Source organism: Pseudorasbora parva, chromosome 1, assembly GCF_024679245.1.
Source record: "Pseudorasbora parva isolate DD20220531a chromosome 1, ASM2467924v1, whole genome shotgun sequence".
NCBI lineage: Eukaryota > Metazoa > Chordata > Actinopteri > Cypriniformes > Gobionidae > Pseudorasbora > Pseudorasbora parva.
In genome coordinates, this window is record NC_090172.1 from 14,681,188 (window position 1) to 14,700,132 (window position 18,945).

At 38.7% G+C, this 18,945-nt stretch overlaps 1 protein-coding gene across 5 annotated transcripts in view; it reads left to right on the forward strand.

Moving 5' to 3' along the window:
* Positions 1–18,945, forward strand: part of dok7a (docking protein 7a) — a 60,876-nt gene that overhangs the window by 10,424 nt on the left and 31,507 nt on the right. For all 5 annotated transcript variants that reach the window (XM_067428891.1, XM_067428900.1, XM_067428908.1 and 2 more), the window contains exon 4: positions 8,521–8,721. In XM_067428891.1, the coding sequence (XP_067284992.1) occupies positions 8,521–8,721 (201 nt within the window). The remainder of the gene's footprint in view (positions 1–8,520; positions 8,722–18,945) is intronic.

The following is an 18,945-nucleotide window of genomic DNA, read 5'->3' on the forward strand; positions in this document are numbered from 1 at the left end:
TCACACGTGCGTCAGACTGGAGTTCTCACGCGAGACTTGGAATTGTTATTAAAAATGATAAACTGCACAAAATTTGCTTCAAATTGAATTTGCGCTGATTTGTGGAGAAAAAGAAAAAAAGATTATGGCGGAAGAAATTGTTGGAGAGACAGAGGGAGCCAGGATTGTGTTCTGCAAAGACAGTTTGAGGTAAATAAACAATTTTGTAATGTGCTGCTGCTGCGGCTGGATGTGCAAATGTTTGGCCTTTGTTTCTGTTTGATAGAATTGTAAATATATCTATTAAAATACCGAAATTCTGCTCTATAACTCCTCCCTGAACCTCCTGCTGCCCTGTATCTCACTCTCTCATTGGCTGTCGGTGTAATTTTCAGTCAGAACGCTGTTCACACAGCAGGAGTTTGAATTGCTGACAGGTCCAGATATTTAGCATGCCAAATATCTCACCTGCGTCGGCGACTCGTCGGCGATTCTCTCTGATCGCGTCTTTGATTATTCAGACTGCGTGATTGTCACTCGCGTGCACGAGCACCGATTTGCCTGTGATCTCAGGCATTTGTCGGCGATTTCACAACCTGTCGGCGAATCAAAATCGGGGAAAAAATCAGGCAGTGTGAACTAGGCTTTAGCAGAGCGCTCGTGGCTCGATGAGTCAAGACTGTCATCTTTTCTAAGTCAAGACATCTTTTCCAAGATGGCGCCTGTCCGTGAACGCGTAATGCACTGTGTTTATAAAGTATCTTCTTATTAAACTGTTTGGACACTTACAAAGTTCTCAATGCTTTGGTTTGCATGTAGGGACCCTCATTATGCTACTGTTAGTGTGAGGCTATTTTTACCCTTGTTAGTGGTATTAACTAGCGATTTAATTTCACTACCCTGTGCCCCATAGACTAGTGTTATAAGCTAATCTGTTTTTAGAGATAAAACTCTTTACATTCGATTAGGGTTGGGCGATGTCACTTAAATCGGCAGCTGACGATGTGTACAGTAAAACATCGCGATGGACGATGATATCGTCTGGGGGGGATAATAATAAATTTGGTTAAGTTTTAGTTTTTTCAAACTAGAGCTTAGATTGGATCAAAAAAATCAAGACCGACCCAAGCCAATGCACCCGAGAGACCGGCCCTGCCCAACACATTAACTGTAATTATGAGCCCAAGCCCCTTTTAAACCCGACTATTTTTGAATACGTGGGCGTTCTGTCGAAAACGAGCCTGTAATGACTAATGAGCGGAGCAGAACGGAGCGGAGCCGGTGTGATCAGCTCAATAATCCGCAGGCGCGCGCTCATGAACCCGCCGGTAAAATGATGTTCAAATACAGCTCAGACATGACATAAATCTGTAGCTTACTATACTTGTTGTAGCCATTAAACAATGTTTTTAATTTATGTTTAAATATTATAGCCTAATATTATTTTTTATCTGATTATGATAGGCTATAAGTGCAAAGATGCGAGTGGGTCAGAAATGATTTTGGTGGTTATATTTAGTTTAATATTAAGTTTTGTTTTGTAAAAAGCCTTTCTTTTCGTTTTTTACAAATTGTCTCTTAATTTTAATAAAGGTTTCTTCGGCCAATTGCATGTATTTAATTAATAAGAAACAAATAAGTAGCCTAGACTATGAGGTCGCGGAAGCCATCGCATTCAATGATCATGAACTGGAGCGCTTCTGAAATAAACTGAAACTCGGCAGGCTTGCCTCACAGACATGAGAAATATATAGCCTAATATGTGTAGAAACGAAAAGATTTAAATAAGCATATAGTGCAGTGTTCAGAACTCACACGGTAAACAACCAGCTTGATACAGATGATCACGGCGATGGGCATGAGCGGGATGGTAAAGTTTAAGGGATTTTTTTTTAACCTCATACTGAATATGTTCGGGTGAAAGCACATTTTAAACAGGTAGCACTTATTCACACACGAACTAATCGTTCTCTCTAATGCATTCAAAAACATTTTGTAGTGCTTACCTGCATACAGTTATCAGTAGCCAGTAGGTAGCCTATACAGTTATTATATTCTATAATATGATTTTGAATGAGCAGAAATCTGTATTGATCCGTAGATAAAATAACTGATGAAAATGTTCATCTTTCCAAACTTCCAAACATACAAACAAATTTGAACTGCAAAAACCATCAATGATACTTTTGATAAAGCCAGTTTGGCATAGTGGGGGGAAAATGCACACAAATTATCCAATAAACCACGTTGAAACTAGGCTCTTAATCTCCTATTGTTTATTTTTTAATATTTTTTTTCAGTTAATGCAGGTTATAAACCGAACTTTATAGTGATATTTCAGAGCTTACTAAAATACTTTAGCAGTTATTAGCCGCAAATTTCCTCGGAGCAAAGACGGAGCGGTGTTTCTGATATCAGTGAGCGAGGCGAGGAGAGGGAGATGGTAAACCCAGAGCGGAGCTAGAGCGGAGGGGGAAATTGCCGCCGCTCCACTTCGCTCACATACTCTGGTGTGTTGACTTGCAAGACTCGCAGCGGGGCGGGGGCGTGGCATCACGATGGTGTTTCTCCATCGTGATGTCGCACAGCCATCACGATGGACGATGATATCGTCCATCGGCACAACCCTACATTCGATTTCCATGAAAACGCATCCCAGAGAACGATCTACTGTGTAACCATCTGTTAATTACACCTAGGGTCATTTTGAATGTATCAAACAAAACTTAAAGGGGTGATGAATTGAGAAATCTACTTTTCCTTGAGCATAAAGGTCATGGTAATATAAGAATATCCTGTAAGTTTCAGAGCTGAAAACATGCTTGTTAGTCAAAGAAAAGCTTTTATAGGCACCCGGCCCAGCAAACGATCGTGTTCGCATCTTGACATCATCTAGTGGCGAAACACCACCTCTACAGAATAATAAGCGTGTGTATTTCAGTAGCCCCACCCACCAACTCATCGGCTCACGCTAGCCAGCAGCATTAAACATACCGAAGAAGATAGAAAGATATTGCACTATTCCTGGTTGCGGCAGAACCTACAGTCTATGGGAAGAACACAGTCGCTGTATAAGCTTCCTTCGGATCCTAATATTAGGAATGTGTGGTTGAACTTTATTTTTAATTTGGAACTTGCAAAGTTCCAGCTGACGTGAGGAAGAAATGGTGTTCCCTTCATTTCACTGCGGGATCGTTTGTAAACAAATCTCACAATGCTATTTCTTCTATATTGGATCCGACAGGAGGAATTGTGCAACACGCTTATGTGAGTAAAATGCGTGTTATATATAATAGTATTACATTGTTATAGATTGTTTTCCTTATGTTTACATGTCTAACAGAATATACCTTTAGCACGCTGGACTCAGACATGTATGGGCCAGGGCTAGCAAAGCCCAACATCCCAGGCAGGCCGATGAATTTCATTATATTCCTTTCTGTTGTTCACTCTCTCTGGACTTGACATTTGAAGGGCTTGTGTGTATGTGTGTGCTCGCGGTTTGCGCTTATATCGACCGATCGTGCAGGCTATGTAATACAAAAATAATAGTCCAATCAGGCGCGGGTGGATGAGAAATAAATCATTGTGTTTGTTTGATAAAGTCGTACTTGAATCATTAGAGAGAGGTGTCAGGAGAGCGGCGGTAAGTTCCCTAGGTCAAGTGCTAATGATAAACACATCTGTTGCAGGGCGAAATCAAATCGCCGCCAGATCAGACTTCCAGTCTAGGGTTTCTACTGATACAAAGCTTAATGCTAATCGCTGAAGTAAGCCTTTAACATTAAATCCATTTTTTTAAATGAAACGTGTGTATATTAGGGCTGTGCAATATATCGAAGTTATTGAAATATTGCAAATGTACATATCGCAATATGCATATAGGAACAGCATGCAACATCTGAATGATTTTAATAGGCTATTTTAACATTGTGAAAAGTGTGTGTTTCAGGTCGACGCATGCTAGAGAATAGACTGGGCACACGACTGTTACTTATGGGACTTGCTTTACGATGCAAAGAGTTATTAAACGCAATAGTTTGCAAAAAAACAATAACTTGCAGTCTCGCACTGTCTGACACACACACACTCGCACCGAAAAGTGAACGACACTGCTGGTCACTTTCAGAAGTTGTAGCGATGCTTTCTTTTCCCAGAAAGAATGTGAAACACAAATAGTTTTAATATATATATGTTTTATTTTAATAATTGAAATAGATTTTACACACTAATTGCATCGTATCGAATATTGCAATTTTTAACAATATATTACATATCACATTTTTCTTCAATATCGCACAGCCCTATATATATATATAATTTTTTAACATTTGCAGCTTCATGATTTCATATCGACTTGGAGACTAGACTATATGGAATAATTATACTTAATTTTAATATTATATTATGTATTAGTATGTAATGGAGGCCAGCTAATAGTTGCTGTGTGGGTAAACCTTACTCTTCTGATCTCAAGAGATGCTCTAGGGACTGATGCTAGAGGTTGTAGCCTTTAGCTTCCGTGTTAGAGCGTCCGACTTGCATGCCGGCTGACCCAGGTTTGAGTCTCGCTTGAAGCGGGAAGTTGGAACAGGAGGGGTTACAAATATAAAAAAACACCAAATCAGCAATGATTTCTGAAGGATCATGTGACACTGAAGACTGGGGTGTCTAGCAAGTGTTATAATACATGAGATAGGCACTTGACCAGTTAGAGCATTTAAAGCATATACTTTTCCACATTCGGGTATATTTTAAATACATTCTGTTGTTGAAACCAACATTAAGTCGCATTGTGCATCAGCTACACAAAGATATGTGCTTGAACTCAAACCAAACTTGGGTCTCCAGCCACTTTTTTGTGGCTGTTTGAAAACTTTTGACCACATGAGCATCTACACTACGAAACCAATCTGGTCGAATGTGTTTTCGACTACTCTTGCATGTGGTCGAAAGTGGACAAGCTCAAAATGTTTCAGACATTGTTTACACCTGTATTTCGCACATCCACTTGTGATCCGATTGACCAAAAAACTTTTAAATTCCAGGTGTAAACCAGAGCCCTTTGTAGTTGTGCGCAGGCTTGTGATGCAGTCAGCTGTGTGTCTGTTTGTGTGTGTAGCTGCTTCTTTTTTTGATGTGTATACCCTCATAAATCTTTTTCAAAGTTAGTGCTAACAGGTTTAACTCTGCCTGCATTCCCTCATCACATTTTACACACACAGACAAAGAGAAGCTGTTAGATGGGCTCTACTGCACAGACCAGTGAGTGACGTTTCTCCTGGCATCAGGAACACTTACTAGAGCTTACTAGTTAGTGCTGTTTATTGAACATTGATGGAGCAACAGATTTGTTGCGTTAATTAATTATAAAAGTGGTTTGTTTGTTTAAAAATCTTAGAAATGTTTGAGTTGGCAAGGTGGGCCTTTTGCCCCACACAAATACTTTAGCTAAAGTAAAAATAAATATACTGTAATTAAAATTATGTTCATTTTAAAAATAGAGACAAAATTATTTTAACAAGTAAAGACTCTGAAAGCATTGAATGAGATCCCATAAAAGTATAATAAAGCATTACAGACGTAACATGATATTTTATAATATGATATGATTAATATATCATGTTTAATTTAAATATGGTGATTATCGAAGCTAGTTGGCAAACTTAATATATGATATTTACAATCTGAATTTAATCATGTCATGTCTACAAATGGAAAAGTCAGCCATCTATTTATTATCATATTAAAGGACAGTGACCGTCTATGTATAAAAAAACGAACCGGATTGGTGCTTGCAACACGGACCTATTACAGTTAATGCCCAGAGGTCCCACTCAGCTAAAACGGCAGCTATGGGGGCATAAAAGTAAAGAGTGTCTCTGTGCCTCTTAGCAGACATAAAATGCATTTAAAATGTCTGTCCAACATGAACAGGGCCCTTACACGACAACGAGATGCGTTTAGCCACTTAGCCATTGTTTAAATTCACCTAAATAGTGTTTTAGACGGCCAACGTTAGCTGTAGTCTCGCACTGAAGTCCCTTGGGAAAAAAGACAAATAGTCCAGTTGGGTAGAGCGTCGTGTGTAAAGCATGATTTTTTATTACTGCACATCTTTCCTCAAGCCGTGTGTGCCCAAATGGAAGGATAAATCAAGTTTACATTACCTCCACAGTGGTTGCACCACGGAATGGCATTTTTCTTCAATCGGCCCCGCTGTGTTGTGTCTGTGTTAGTCATCCTTAGTCATCCTTGTCAAAGTGTTCGCTGCAAGTTTTCAAATTATGTCGCCATAATTTGGAAAGGCACAAACGCGAACCATTTCATCTTCACTTGTGAGCCCAATCGGATCATCACTCTAGTGATCCGGTTCTCGAAAGAATCATTCTTTTTAACCGGTTCTTTTTAGTGAACCGGGCGAACCAGTTCACCAAATCGGATTGAATAGTTCTAAACGGTTTGGGTCTCAAATCAGCGCTGATCCCACAGGTTACTTTAGTTACTCACTTTCTGACATGAGTGACAGTCTGTCCGAATAGAAATAAACTAATATCTTGAAGTATATTTTGTAACTTCAATAGTTCACTGAACTGAGTCATGTTTTGCTGAGAGAACTGATGAGTACTCACGAGCAGCTGATACTGAGACTGTGAGTGTAACTGAACGTGGAGCGGTTCTCGGATCAGCAGTACAATTGAAAACCATTTCTTTCAGACACTTTTGATACTGAGAACCGATGAGCCGATGAGCAGAGCAATGAGATTACTCTTCACACACACAACGCTCTTCCCAACTGGACTATTTGCCTTTTTTCCCATGGGACTTCAGTGCGAGACTACAGCTAGCCGTCTAAAACTAATTTAAACAATGGCTAAGTGGCTAAATGGCTCTCGTTGTCATGAAAGGGCCCTGTTCATGTTGAACAGACATTGTAATTGCATTTTGCATCTGTTAAGAGGCACACTCTTTACGTGTATGCCCCCATAACTGCTGTTTTAGCTGAGTGGGAGCTCTGGGCATTAACTGTAATAGCTCCGTGATGCAAGCAAACAAAAACAAACAAAAAAACATTAAAGATAAGATCAAATGAGCAATTCATCAACTTTGCGCTGTTTGTAATCGTCCATGATCAGCCAAATTTTCACGTGCATCTTAAGTTGGATGTTTAGGAAAGTGCTGCGGCTAGTCTTTGTGCCATCTAGTGGTTTAGATTAAAAAAAATCAAATGCGGCTTTTACAATGGTAAACCTTCAGCCCTGTTGTACCCTACTATCATTCATATGTTGGATTAGAGATTTAAACACACCCAGAACTTCTATTTTTCTAAGACTTACTGTATGATTTTCACTTGGCAGATGAATAGTAATATATTAAACTTATATTAGTATAAATAAAGCTATATATATATATATATATATATATATATATATATATATATATATATATATATATATATATATATATATATATATATATATATATATATATATATATAAAGCTAAAATACAATACAAAAGTCACACAGGCCATTTATAGAGACCAGCATATCATAGAGAACTTGCAAGCAGCCATAATACTTCAGAAACCACAAATATCCTAAAAACTACTCTGAAAACACTAGGACCACCTGGAATACCTTAGTAACCACCCATCAACCACCTAGAATACTTTAGAGCAACCATCTGTCAACCAACTTACAATTCCCTTGAAACCACAAAGATTACCTTAGTAACCACCTAGCAATGCCTTTACCTCAACCACACTAAATACTTTAGCAACCACCAACAATTCCTTAGAAAATATCTTGCAGTCCACTACCAAACACCTGGCAATGCCCTAGAAACCACCTTGCAATGTCCTAGCAAAAACCCAAAATAACTTTAATTTTTTTTGTGTCTTTTCTTTTTTTCCTCAGTGTACTAGGAACTCTCTTGCAATACCCTAGAAACCACACTAAATACCTTAGAAAGCACATAGCAACACCCTAAAAACCAGATGTCGCCTAGAAGACCCCATTAACCACCTGGCAATCCTCTTGCATCCAACAAAATATTTTAGTAACCAACAAGCAAACACACAGAACATCCTAGAAACCACTTAGAAAGCCCTTGCAACCACACTAAATGCCTTGGTAACTATTTAGCAACCGCCCAGAACGGCACACAGAACATCAAAGAAACCACTTAGCAAAGCCCTTCCAACCACGTAAAATACCTTAGTAACCAGCCAGGAACAACACAGGTGTCCTATAAACCCCTTAGCAAAGTACTTGCAACCACACAAAATACCTTAGTAACCACCCATCAACCACCTAGAACACCCTAGTAACCACCTTGTAATGCCCAAGCAACCACCTAGAATTATTTAGAAACTAGTACTTAGAAATCACATGGAAACAACTCCTAACACCTTGGTAACCAGAGTCTAACATATTGTGAGTTTTGCACGGGAAGGTACTACTACATTTTCCGTCAGGTTCAGTTTATTGTTGACATCTTGAGGAATAGTACATTAAAATCATGTTTTCTCTTCTGTCAGTCCACAGTTTCAGCGTCTCTGTGCTCCCCGGCACTAAACTGGAAAGCGGAGCAGCGACTCTGCATTTATGCAACAATGTCTTGGTTATCGCTAAAGACCTGCCAGCTGTCATCATTGGCCACTGGAATCTGCTGGACCTGCGGCGATACGGGCCGGTCAACAATGGCTTTGTGTTTGAGGGAGGCACACGCTGTGGTTACTGTGAGTATGCCGATATTACAGAGAAAAGGCACATTTTCGGCCTTTTAATAAGATGTAATAGCAATCAAGGTTGGTTAGTTATCATGTTCTGTTGCTTTGTGACATTTAAGGTTTAATAGTTTGGGACTTTTTTTAAAGGGGTACTTCAGCGCTGGGAAGATGAATCTGTATTTAAACTGGGTCATCAATGTAGTAGAAATGTGAAATTATTTTTGAATTTGGTGCCTTCTAGACAGGGGTGGTAAGTAATCAAGTAAAAATACTTTGATACTTTACTTAAGTATTTTTTTTGGGGATCTGTACTTTACTTGAGTATATTTTATTTGCATCTACTTTTACTCTTACTCCACTACAATATTAAAGGCAAAGTTTACTTTTTACTCCAATACATTTCCCCATGCCCGCTCCAAGTATTAAGTATTTATTACACTTGATTTCCAAACCGGTCTGGTCGGTCATGGATGATCCAGTCGGGTATAGACTTGGAAAAGCTGACAAGTCAGGTTTGCCACACTAACGTTAGCTCAGTGTTTCCCCAACTTTTTTATTTTGCGGCACACAATTTACTATGAAAACATCAGTAACATTTTACAATACAGGTGCACTATTATAATTCATGTCTAACTAATGCACAGATAATCATGAGTTAATGTATTACTAATGAAGAACTAAACCATTTATTAATGATTACTGCATCAGCAACTAATGAACATTCTCTATGATTAATAGATTAAGTAATATATGAATTGCTATTAATTAAATATGACATCATTAATTCCCTAATAACATATTACATTAACTAATAATGTAAATTCATGTATTTAAAGCCATGCATTTCGACTCTCAGTTGTCTGTTTAATTCATCATTAATCATAACAATTGGCAAAATTATAGTATGACTTTATTTGTTGAGGCACATGACTATTAACTAATTGTTATGTAATATGTCATTGTGGTTATGGCTTTTGAATTAATTTTGAATTAGTTAATAGTATCTTGCTCCTCATCTGTTTGATGGAGCTAATGTTATGGAACATGTCTATTTTAAGTTTAACCCCTATACTGCGTTAAGGTGCTTCATTGTCTCTTATTAATTGCAAATCTAACAAATTCTTAATTGCAGTATCTAATCTTATCATTTGTTCAATTAAAGCATTGCATATCAGTCCCAAAAGATTTTATCTGCTTAATTATTGATATTTACAGTTAATTTGAATATTTACTTTTTACTTTCGGTACTTGAGTATGTTTTAAATTGGATACTTTTGTACTTTTACTCAAGTGATGTTTGAATGGAGGACTTTCTACTTTTACTGGAGTATTTTTTTATTTAGGTATATATACTTTCACTTGAGTATAACTTTTGAGTACTTTTACCACCTCTGCTTCTAGACTGAGAAAAGACAGAAAATGTATTTTTGTCTCATTGGGATGAAAGACTACAATTCCCAGAATGCTTCGCTGCCCTGTGAGGCCACTCCCAAAGCCACCTACTGGATTACTGTCACTGAGTTGGAGAAGACACTACAATAAAAAACTGAACGTGTCTGTTCAATATAATGAGTGAGTCACCGTGCGAGTATCACAGCACTGAGCACTAACTGCAGGAGTGAGATAAATGAGCTGAATGAGCTCTTGTGATGACAGCTGAGGTAATCACAACTACACTCGCGGCATACATTTACAACGCGAGTTCAGTCTGGTGCGTTTTAGTTCATGCCTTTGCAAGCTTAACTTTCATAGAAATTAATTTGAGAAGTTAAAAGACTTGCATTGCTGACCATAGCTCCGTTTAGATGAGTGCCTGTAGCTGCGAGCTGAGCTGTGAGTGTGAATTCCATCCCCCATGCGCGGGTTCAAAACATGCGGAAATGGCTCCCTCTGCTGGCTGTAGTCTTTAGCCTTTTGCCAAACATTCCTCCTATGATGCAAATATCGTCAATTTGTGTCATAGGAGGAATTTTTCCAGAAATAAAATGCATAAATCTCTTGTCTCAGGGGGATATGAGGGGGGAAAGCACAATAATTTTAATATACTCCAGGGCTACTACTGATACAAAGCCATATGCTAATCGCTGAACCCTTTACATAAAAAATTATACAAAGTAACTGGCAAAATTTTGTCTAAAATGTACGTTTGTTGTTTTTATATCGTAAATAAAGTAACACTAAGTATATCGTTCTATATTATCACATACAGGGATTTGACAATGAAACTGAAACACTGGGTAATAGTGTTGTACGATATATACCAGTACTAGAAAAGTATCGCGATACCCTATTACAAACGGTACGATATGGAATTTTATTAGTACTGAAACTTTAAGGAGGACAGCGCTAATATGAGTTGTATTTCTTAACATGTGTGACAGCAGGTGTCAGGACGTGTGTGCAGAGCTCTGCTTCTTCGCAGCGCATGACAAAAAAAGCAACAGAAATATGCACGCATGAGAAAATAAAACGCTCTGCAGGACTTGCTCGAGTTGGACTCTGACCTGAAGCGCGCGCACACGCCCTTTTAGACAACATGCGAACACGATACAGTTCTTTCGTGGATTATTGTTTGGGTTTGAATGATCAGAAATATGTTAAACCAATACACGCTCTGCCGAGTATTCAGGTAAACACAGTCGGATATGTCTTTAGTGAGCGTATACAGCTGAGGTAATTAGATCTGTGCAGGTCTTAAAGAAGGGGTGAAACACTCAGTTTCAGTCAATCTCACGTCAATCTTGAGTACCTATAGAGTAGTATTGCATCCTTCATATCTCCGAAAAAGTCTTTAGTTTTGTTATATTTATAAAAGAAATATAGGCTGTACCGAGTCTTTCCGAAAAAAAAGGAGTGCCTGAAGGCGTATCGAGTGGGCAGAGCTAAAGAATCACGAGCGTGCAGCTACAGCACGAGAGCTTCTGAAAGCTGACATCCTCAAGCGTGGAGAAGAAATCGTTACCCTAATAAGTGGCTATCAATCAGATTCAACTGATACATATATGATCCAGAATCAGATCCGGAGGCTGAAATAAATTGAACAGGAGAAACAGCAGCAGCAGGACGTCCGTCTCTGTGGTATGTACTGTATTTAGTGGCCTGTCAACATTTGTGTGTCTTTACTCACAGTTTATGAGGACATGATTCGGTTTATGGATTATTGTATGTGACTAAACCTTAGCAGTAGCAAGCAAAACGGTTGCACGTCAGACTAGTGTAACGTTATACACAGAACAACAATAGAGTCCGTTAGCGCATTTGAATGACGAAGCACGCGATCATGTTGTTAACTGATGTTTACTCACGTGACGATAGCCAATAGCACAGACATTTGAAGCAGTTTTACTCACCGACTGCTTCCAAAGCAGGACCGAACCTTTATCGCTGGGACCGCTCAGTCAAAAACACACTTCTTTGGTATGATTTGCTGAAGTCCTGTGACAGCAGTGACCGTGGAGATCTGCGATGTTGTGAAGCTTCCCGTCATTTCTGCATTCAAATCGGTTCACATGCAGCGCTGCCTTCCCGGAATGCTGTGCTGAAGCGTTGAAGTCGCTTGATGTCACCCATAGGAATAAAGTGGAGCTCTGCGCGGACTATAACGACATAACTGTTCACAGACGACTGGATCTGCAGCTGAGAGCATTGTTGATGGGGCGTGCATTTCCTCTCTCGCTCTAGTCACGCGCACGCGCAACCTACTGGGAGAGGCCCATACAAGGACCTTCCGCTCTATCGACGTCAAGCCGACCCATACTCGAAAAAAAAACTCTCTGAATCCGGAAGGAGCATTTTTGACACAGAAATACTCCATCAAACGTCCAACATTAGTTTTTGAAACTTTGTCTATGTTTAGGATGGGAATCCAAGTCTTTATCAGTGTAAAAAGCTCAGTATGCATGAAATAGCATTTCACCCCTGTGGACTCGTTCCTTCAGCTCTGGCCATCTTGCTTTCAGTCCGCGATTAGCTTTTTTGTTTTCTTCATTACAGTTAAAGTAACATCTGCTTTTCTCTAGTCATTCACAAGTTTCTCACTTCAAACTTTCTTTCTTCTGCTCCGTTATGCACAGCGCACGCGGCTCCCGCTCTGCTTCTGCCCTAATGCGACTTTTAGTCCAGTGCGACGTATGTTATTTTCCTCTTCATGATGCATATTTTGACTGATGCGACTCTTACTCCGGAGCAACTTATAGCCTGAAAAATGCGGTAAGCACTGCATTGCAATACTTGCATTTTGCCCCGTCACTCTCATTTTTAAAGTGCTCCCACGCTTTCTTTGCCCGCTTCATTGCCCGCTTAGAAAGCTGGTCATGACTTCTTCTTGTGGATATTACTGTCTGGGAGCACTCTGGCGGTCTCTAGGGGTGCAAACATATATTACAACTAAATTCAAGGCACGTCATTGACGCCACTTAACCGAGCAAAATGTTTCACTCGGTTACGCAATCGATCAATCGGTTAACCATGGACACCCCTACTCAGCGTTAAAGACGAATTGTCGACTAGTCGGTGCAACCCCTAATTTACACCTTATAAAAGTAGGAGTTCTTTGCAATATGTGTAAATAGTAATTACATGCAATTTATACTTTTTGACAGATACATACTATTTGCACCACACTGAAGCTACTGTTAGTGTGTTTTATGATATTTTATGAATGCTCATTGTGCAGCAGTGTGTGTGGTAAGATGCTCTTAATGTTGACATTGGTTTGTGAAGGCAATCAAAACTTCTTTTTCTTGATTAAAGGAGTCATTTGATGCTATCTTCAAAGATCATTATTTTGTGTATTGGGTGTAATAGAATGTTAACATGTTTTAATGTACAAAACAAAACCAATATTATTATTCACATACTGTACATTATTGTAGTAGCTCTTTCTAAAACGTGCCGATTTCTACAAAGCCCCTCCTTCCGAAAAGCACAGTGTGCACTGAATGGTCAGCTGACCCAGTGCGTTGTGATTTTTCTGAACATATCAAGCATATGTCAGAAATATAACACCCCTTACCATAATCGCAAGCTTCAGATTCAAAAGCATTTATAAAGACAGTCAATAATGTTGACAGTTTTACAATATCAGTTTAAGCCAGGGTTGGATTCTGAAAATGCAGATGACCAAGCCCATTGATCAGAACCTGATACTCGTATATATTTGCAGTACACAAGCCGTGGTTCAGCTGCATGTGACAGTCACCAGGTTGAAAGCACAATGGACATGTGCTGTTTCAGCTCTGCTTGAGTGGCCAGTGTGAAACAGAAAACACAGTGCATCTGCGTTTGTCATCTTTTCAGTGGAGTTATAAGTGGAGAACATAGGGTAATATGTTTGTAAACATAAAACCATCTCTGCACTTTTCATAACAAAAACTTTAACAAATAATTAAACATACTTACAGGCTCTTATGCAGAAGTGCCAGATTGCCCCAGTAAAGTTAAGAAAGTCGGAAGGCCGTATAAAATAAATTGCTGTTTTTAGAAACACACATTGCCTCTAATTAATAGTGGCGTTAACACTACTATGATAATGTTTTGCGTACGCATTTGGGTGGTATTATGCAAATATTTCCACCTAGTGATGTTGGTCGGTGAGGGAGAATTCTATCGAGGCGTTTTGGCTACGTCTGAATCTGCCTTCTCTTTTAGATAGAATAAATCTTTTTGTGAGAGACTTTGAGCTTTGTTACTTTGCAGAACTTATACATGCACAAACAGCTACATAACAGAAAAAGGTCAACATGAAAACGCATCATATGACCCCTTTAAATGTGATTGTGTGTGTGTGTGGTCACAGCTGACAGTGTTTGTGTGGTTGTGAAGCATCAGTTAGTTTCAGTGTGGTTGTGGGTGGTCTTCTCAGCTAACAGGGAATGTTCTCGTAAATTTGAAGTTATGAACAAAGTTTTTCTAGTAACGTTAATAGAATTTTTGTTCAAAGTTATCTAGTCTTTAATAATGTTCACAAGAGGTTAGCAAAAAAAAAAAAACATAATTTATACATTGTTTGTAGAATGATTTTTAAAATGTCCTCATAATGTGTGGTGTGTGTGTGTGTGTGTGTGGGGGGGGGTTCTTAGAAAAACATTCTTTGAATATCCTTTAGACATTTAGAATGGCAACTAACTTCAAAGGAAACAATGTTGTGTGCGTGCTTAGAATGTGGGAAAGTATAGCCCATTCTATAATTATTGTTCCTAACTTTTCTCTTAAATTTATGAAAAGGTTATACAATTGTTATAATTTAACATTTTCATGTTTTATTTGTGTTTTCATATTCTAATTTGTATTTTTTGATGAATATTCTCATGAAAACATTCTTTGAACATTCGAATGTCCTTTACATATCAAGGATCACATTTCCTGTCTTAAAGTCTTAGGGGATTTAGCTGTTTAGCTGTTTTAGCGGCAACCTCCCGCAGTCTCTAAAAGCCAGTACGGAAGTAATTTAAACTGCAATTCCTCGACTGGCCGCTAGGGAAAGGCTCCAGAAGAAAGCAAAATCTAATTGAGCCCCATGTTAAAAATCCCAACTTTACAGCAGAAAAAAACATGTTTACAGTAGGGCTGTGCGATTACCCCATGCGTTAACAAAGATCGTATACGGCCTCAGATTACTATTGTTCAACATTCACTGCTCGTTAAACATCACATGATTACATTACCTGGACAAATGCAGTATCATCAGAAAGATTAAAGACTCCAGCTTCGATATTTGAACACTGTTTATGATAAAACTGGGTTGCAGTGACATTCATTTCTTAATTTATGTCAGGAGCGCATTATTATCGATCCGTTATGAACGATATTTTGAATAGATTATCAGACTTACGTTCATTCTCTCTCTTCTGCACTGGCTCATTTGTGTTTTCAGTTTTGCTCTTAGTTCAAAAGTGCTCATATTTGAGGAACAAGGTCCTTGTATGGGCCGTACAGGCTCTTCTCCCTGAAGGGTGTGCGCGCGTGACTAGAGTGAAAGAGCAAATGCAAGCCCAAATTTTTCTCGGGTGTAACGTTACACGCTCGGTTTCTCAACTAAATAAGTATATTTATCCGGCCACTGTATATTTGGCCATCTGCTAACGTCTTCTATCCACACCACTATAGTACACGGATCTGGTAGCTGAATACCATTTGATAAAATCAACTTTTTTCAAATTTTGCTTAATCCACTCGCATAGCTTGAGATGCCGCCGATTCTCGCCATAGTTTGTTGCCAAAATGCGTGTGCATACATTGCTACGTCATCATTGTGTACAAACAGTACAAGGGTCTATAAGGTATATGATAAAAAATAAGTTAACACATCGAGTAGAATGGAAAGTGAAAGTTACTGAAAAAACGGATCAGAACAGAGGAAGCTAATGAAAAAGAGTTTAACATCTGGGAGAACCATCAGTTATGACTGTACGCTCCTTTGAACAAACAGCTTTAACTAACTAAACAGTGATTTTGTATATCATAGGCTATGTTACTTGCATTTGCCTGAGTGGTTGAATGACCAAACATACTGTCACAGGAGAAAGTCTTGATAGTTTGGTCAGATGGTGTTGCAGTTGCAATCGATTCCTTCCATGTTGAGGGAATTGCATGTTTGGTTTGACTCCAGTATGCTCGAGGAAGCTGCACATGGCTCGGTGTCTGTGTAGGCCTGCCAGCCTGGCCGGGTTGGCCAGGTGAGAGCCAGCAGAGGCGGCGTGTTGGTCATAGGTCCAAAAGAGTGAGGCGAATCTGTGCATCTCTTTTTAATGTCTGAGAAAGGTCACTCCTCTCTAGGGTTGGGCATCGTTTTGATTTGAACGATTCTGATTCCAATTCCGATTCTTCGATTCCGGTTCTTTTCGATTCTCGATTCCGATTCTTTGAGGGGTGGAGTCAAAACATGTCACATCCATATTCAATGCTATTTTCAGTACAACGGGGGAAAAACGCTGCAATATACTGTCCATTAGATATTTTTTATATAATTTTTTTTTTTTGTCTGTCTTTTGAAAGTCTAGGCAATCAAACATTTCTTCTGAAGAGATCTCTTTATATGATACAGCTTTTAAGCTTTTTCTCATATATAAACATTGATCAATTACTATTAAAATTATCTCACAAATATTTGTTAACTCAATGTATTTTTTACAACGGGGTTATGTGTTGCAATAGTTTACACACAGCACAAGTAAGCTTGATTTTGAATGGTAAATTGAATAAACAAAGTTACATATTACAAAAAACAGCACAAATAAATACAATAGAATAAAATATATAAATGAAATAGACTGCTTTATTTTTTCAGGTAGGTCTAACATTCAGGTAAGAAATAAATTTAAAATAACATTGGATAATGTTTTTTGCAAAAAAATAAATATTTTCATATAAAACCATTAAAGTTAGACAAGTTGATCAGTCAAGAGCAATGTGATCGTTTGTCTTTTTGTAGTTTGACTTTGAATAACAAATGACTGCGGTCCCGCACTCATTGATCCTGAACTGTTCCTGTTACTCATTCTTCATTTCTTCCTGAATTGTTTAAGACTGTGTTTACATACTGTTCAAAATGTGCACTGAGAATTTGGTTGATTGTATTTGACCAATAATAAGCTGGAAAAAGAAGCATTGTATGTCAGGGGCGGCTTTATTATGGTAGGCTGTGTGTGTGTGCGCGCTTCAGATGTAAGCTTGAAATCTGCGGGGATTCGTAGAATTAAGTGCAATCCCGCGCGAAATTCAGACCGATCACACACACTAACACTAACACGCTGTCGTAAGGAAAAGTCCAGCAGAACGCGCGTCCGTCGTGTTCAGAAGGTTAACCGGCTGAGTGAGAATATGCGGCTGCGCGTCAACTCGCTTTCGGTTAGAGAGGAGAGGAGAGGAGAGCAGCTGGGATCGATTGTGTAGGCTGAGCAGGCTATCGTATCTTTTTAGATATTTCAGTATCGATATTTTTGACAACACTAGTTGCACTGTGCCGACCCAGGCTTTTAAAAGTGAAATAAATCCACACTTTAGAGCCGCTTCCATGACTTCCATGACTAAAAGAACAAGCGGGGCGCAAGCACCGGAAATCAGGTGGCCATGGAAACCAAAACTTGCGCGCTTGGAACCGAAGATCGGAACCGAAAATAAATTTTCTAAACGATTCCAATGGAATCGTTATTTTTTAAACGGTTCCAAGTTAGAACCGGTTCTCGATGCCCAACCCTACTCCTCTCAGGGCTGACTTGACCAATGAGAATGGCCAAATCTTCCAAGCGGGAGGATTCCGCTGTTGGAGATTTTATGGCTCTTTGTTTCAAGCATGCTCACTTGCATGAGCAGCTGGATTGGTTGTCGATGAAGAAACTATAAAAGATTCTTGTAATAATATGTTGTGTAGCTATTGACATCATATACATGATCATTTCAATATTTAAAGTAGACATTTATATAGACCAAACATGGTGTAGGTAAGGTTACATTGACAGTTGGTTCTAGCATAGAATATGGATAAAACAAAAATACTATACAGAAAACACTACATATGACATAACTAATCATATACACAATGTTTTGTTAATTTATAGATCAATTTCTCTTTAAATTAATGCAGGAAAGTCTGCTCCAAGGGCCATGGATCTCTCCTATGGCGTTGCTCCTTACATTCTCACAAGCAATAAACGTATCAGTTGGTATCCATGCTAAATGAGGCCTTTCTTGCTCTTAGGGTATTTTGGGGGGATGGTTCTAAAGACCCTAGAGTGAGTTTTAAAGATTAATTGTTAAATATAATAAACAATTGTCTGATTTGTCTCAGTGGAACTAAAACTCCCTGCATGGCTGACATTTTGACACGGAGCACTTACTGAAGATGGTGACGGTGTTGTTCCGTGTATTCCTTATAACTTCCACGGTATGCCGTTGCACATTACGGGTTGACGTTGCACAAATGACACTGTATTTTGTTGAACATATGTGTCAGACATACTCATGCAGGAGCTTTCCCATTTAATCACAATGTTTACTAAATCTCATTATAATAGAATCAAGATGGTGCATGTAAACGTAATCAATAATCCAATATCATTCTCCTTTCCATAGCATCATTAAAACAGACGCAGCGTAGAGTTGCCAGGGAAGGGAACAAAAACTAATAACAATTGCACTTTTTCTTTTATAAAAATTAAATACAATGATATGTATTATTATAATAATAATAAATCTAATTCAAAATATTAGCAGAAACTGTAATAGTATATCAAT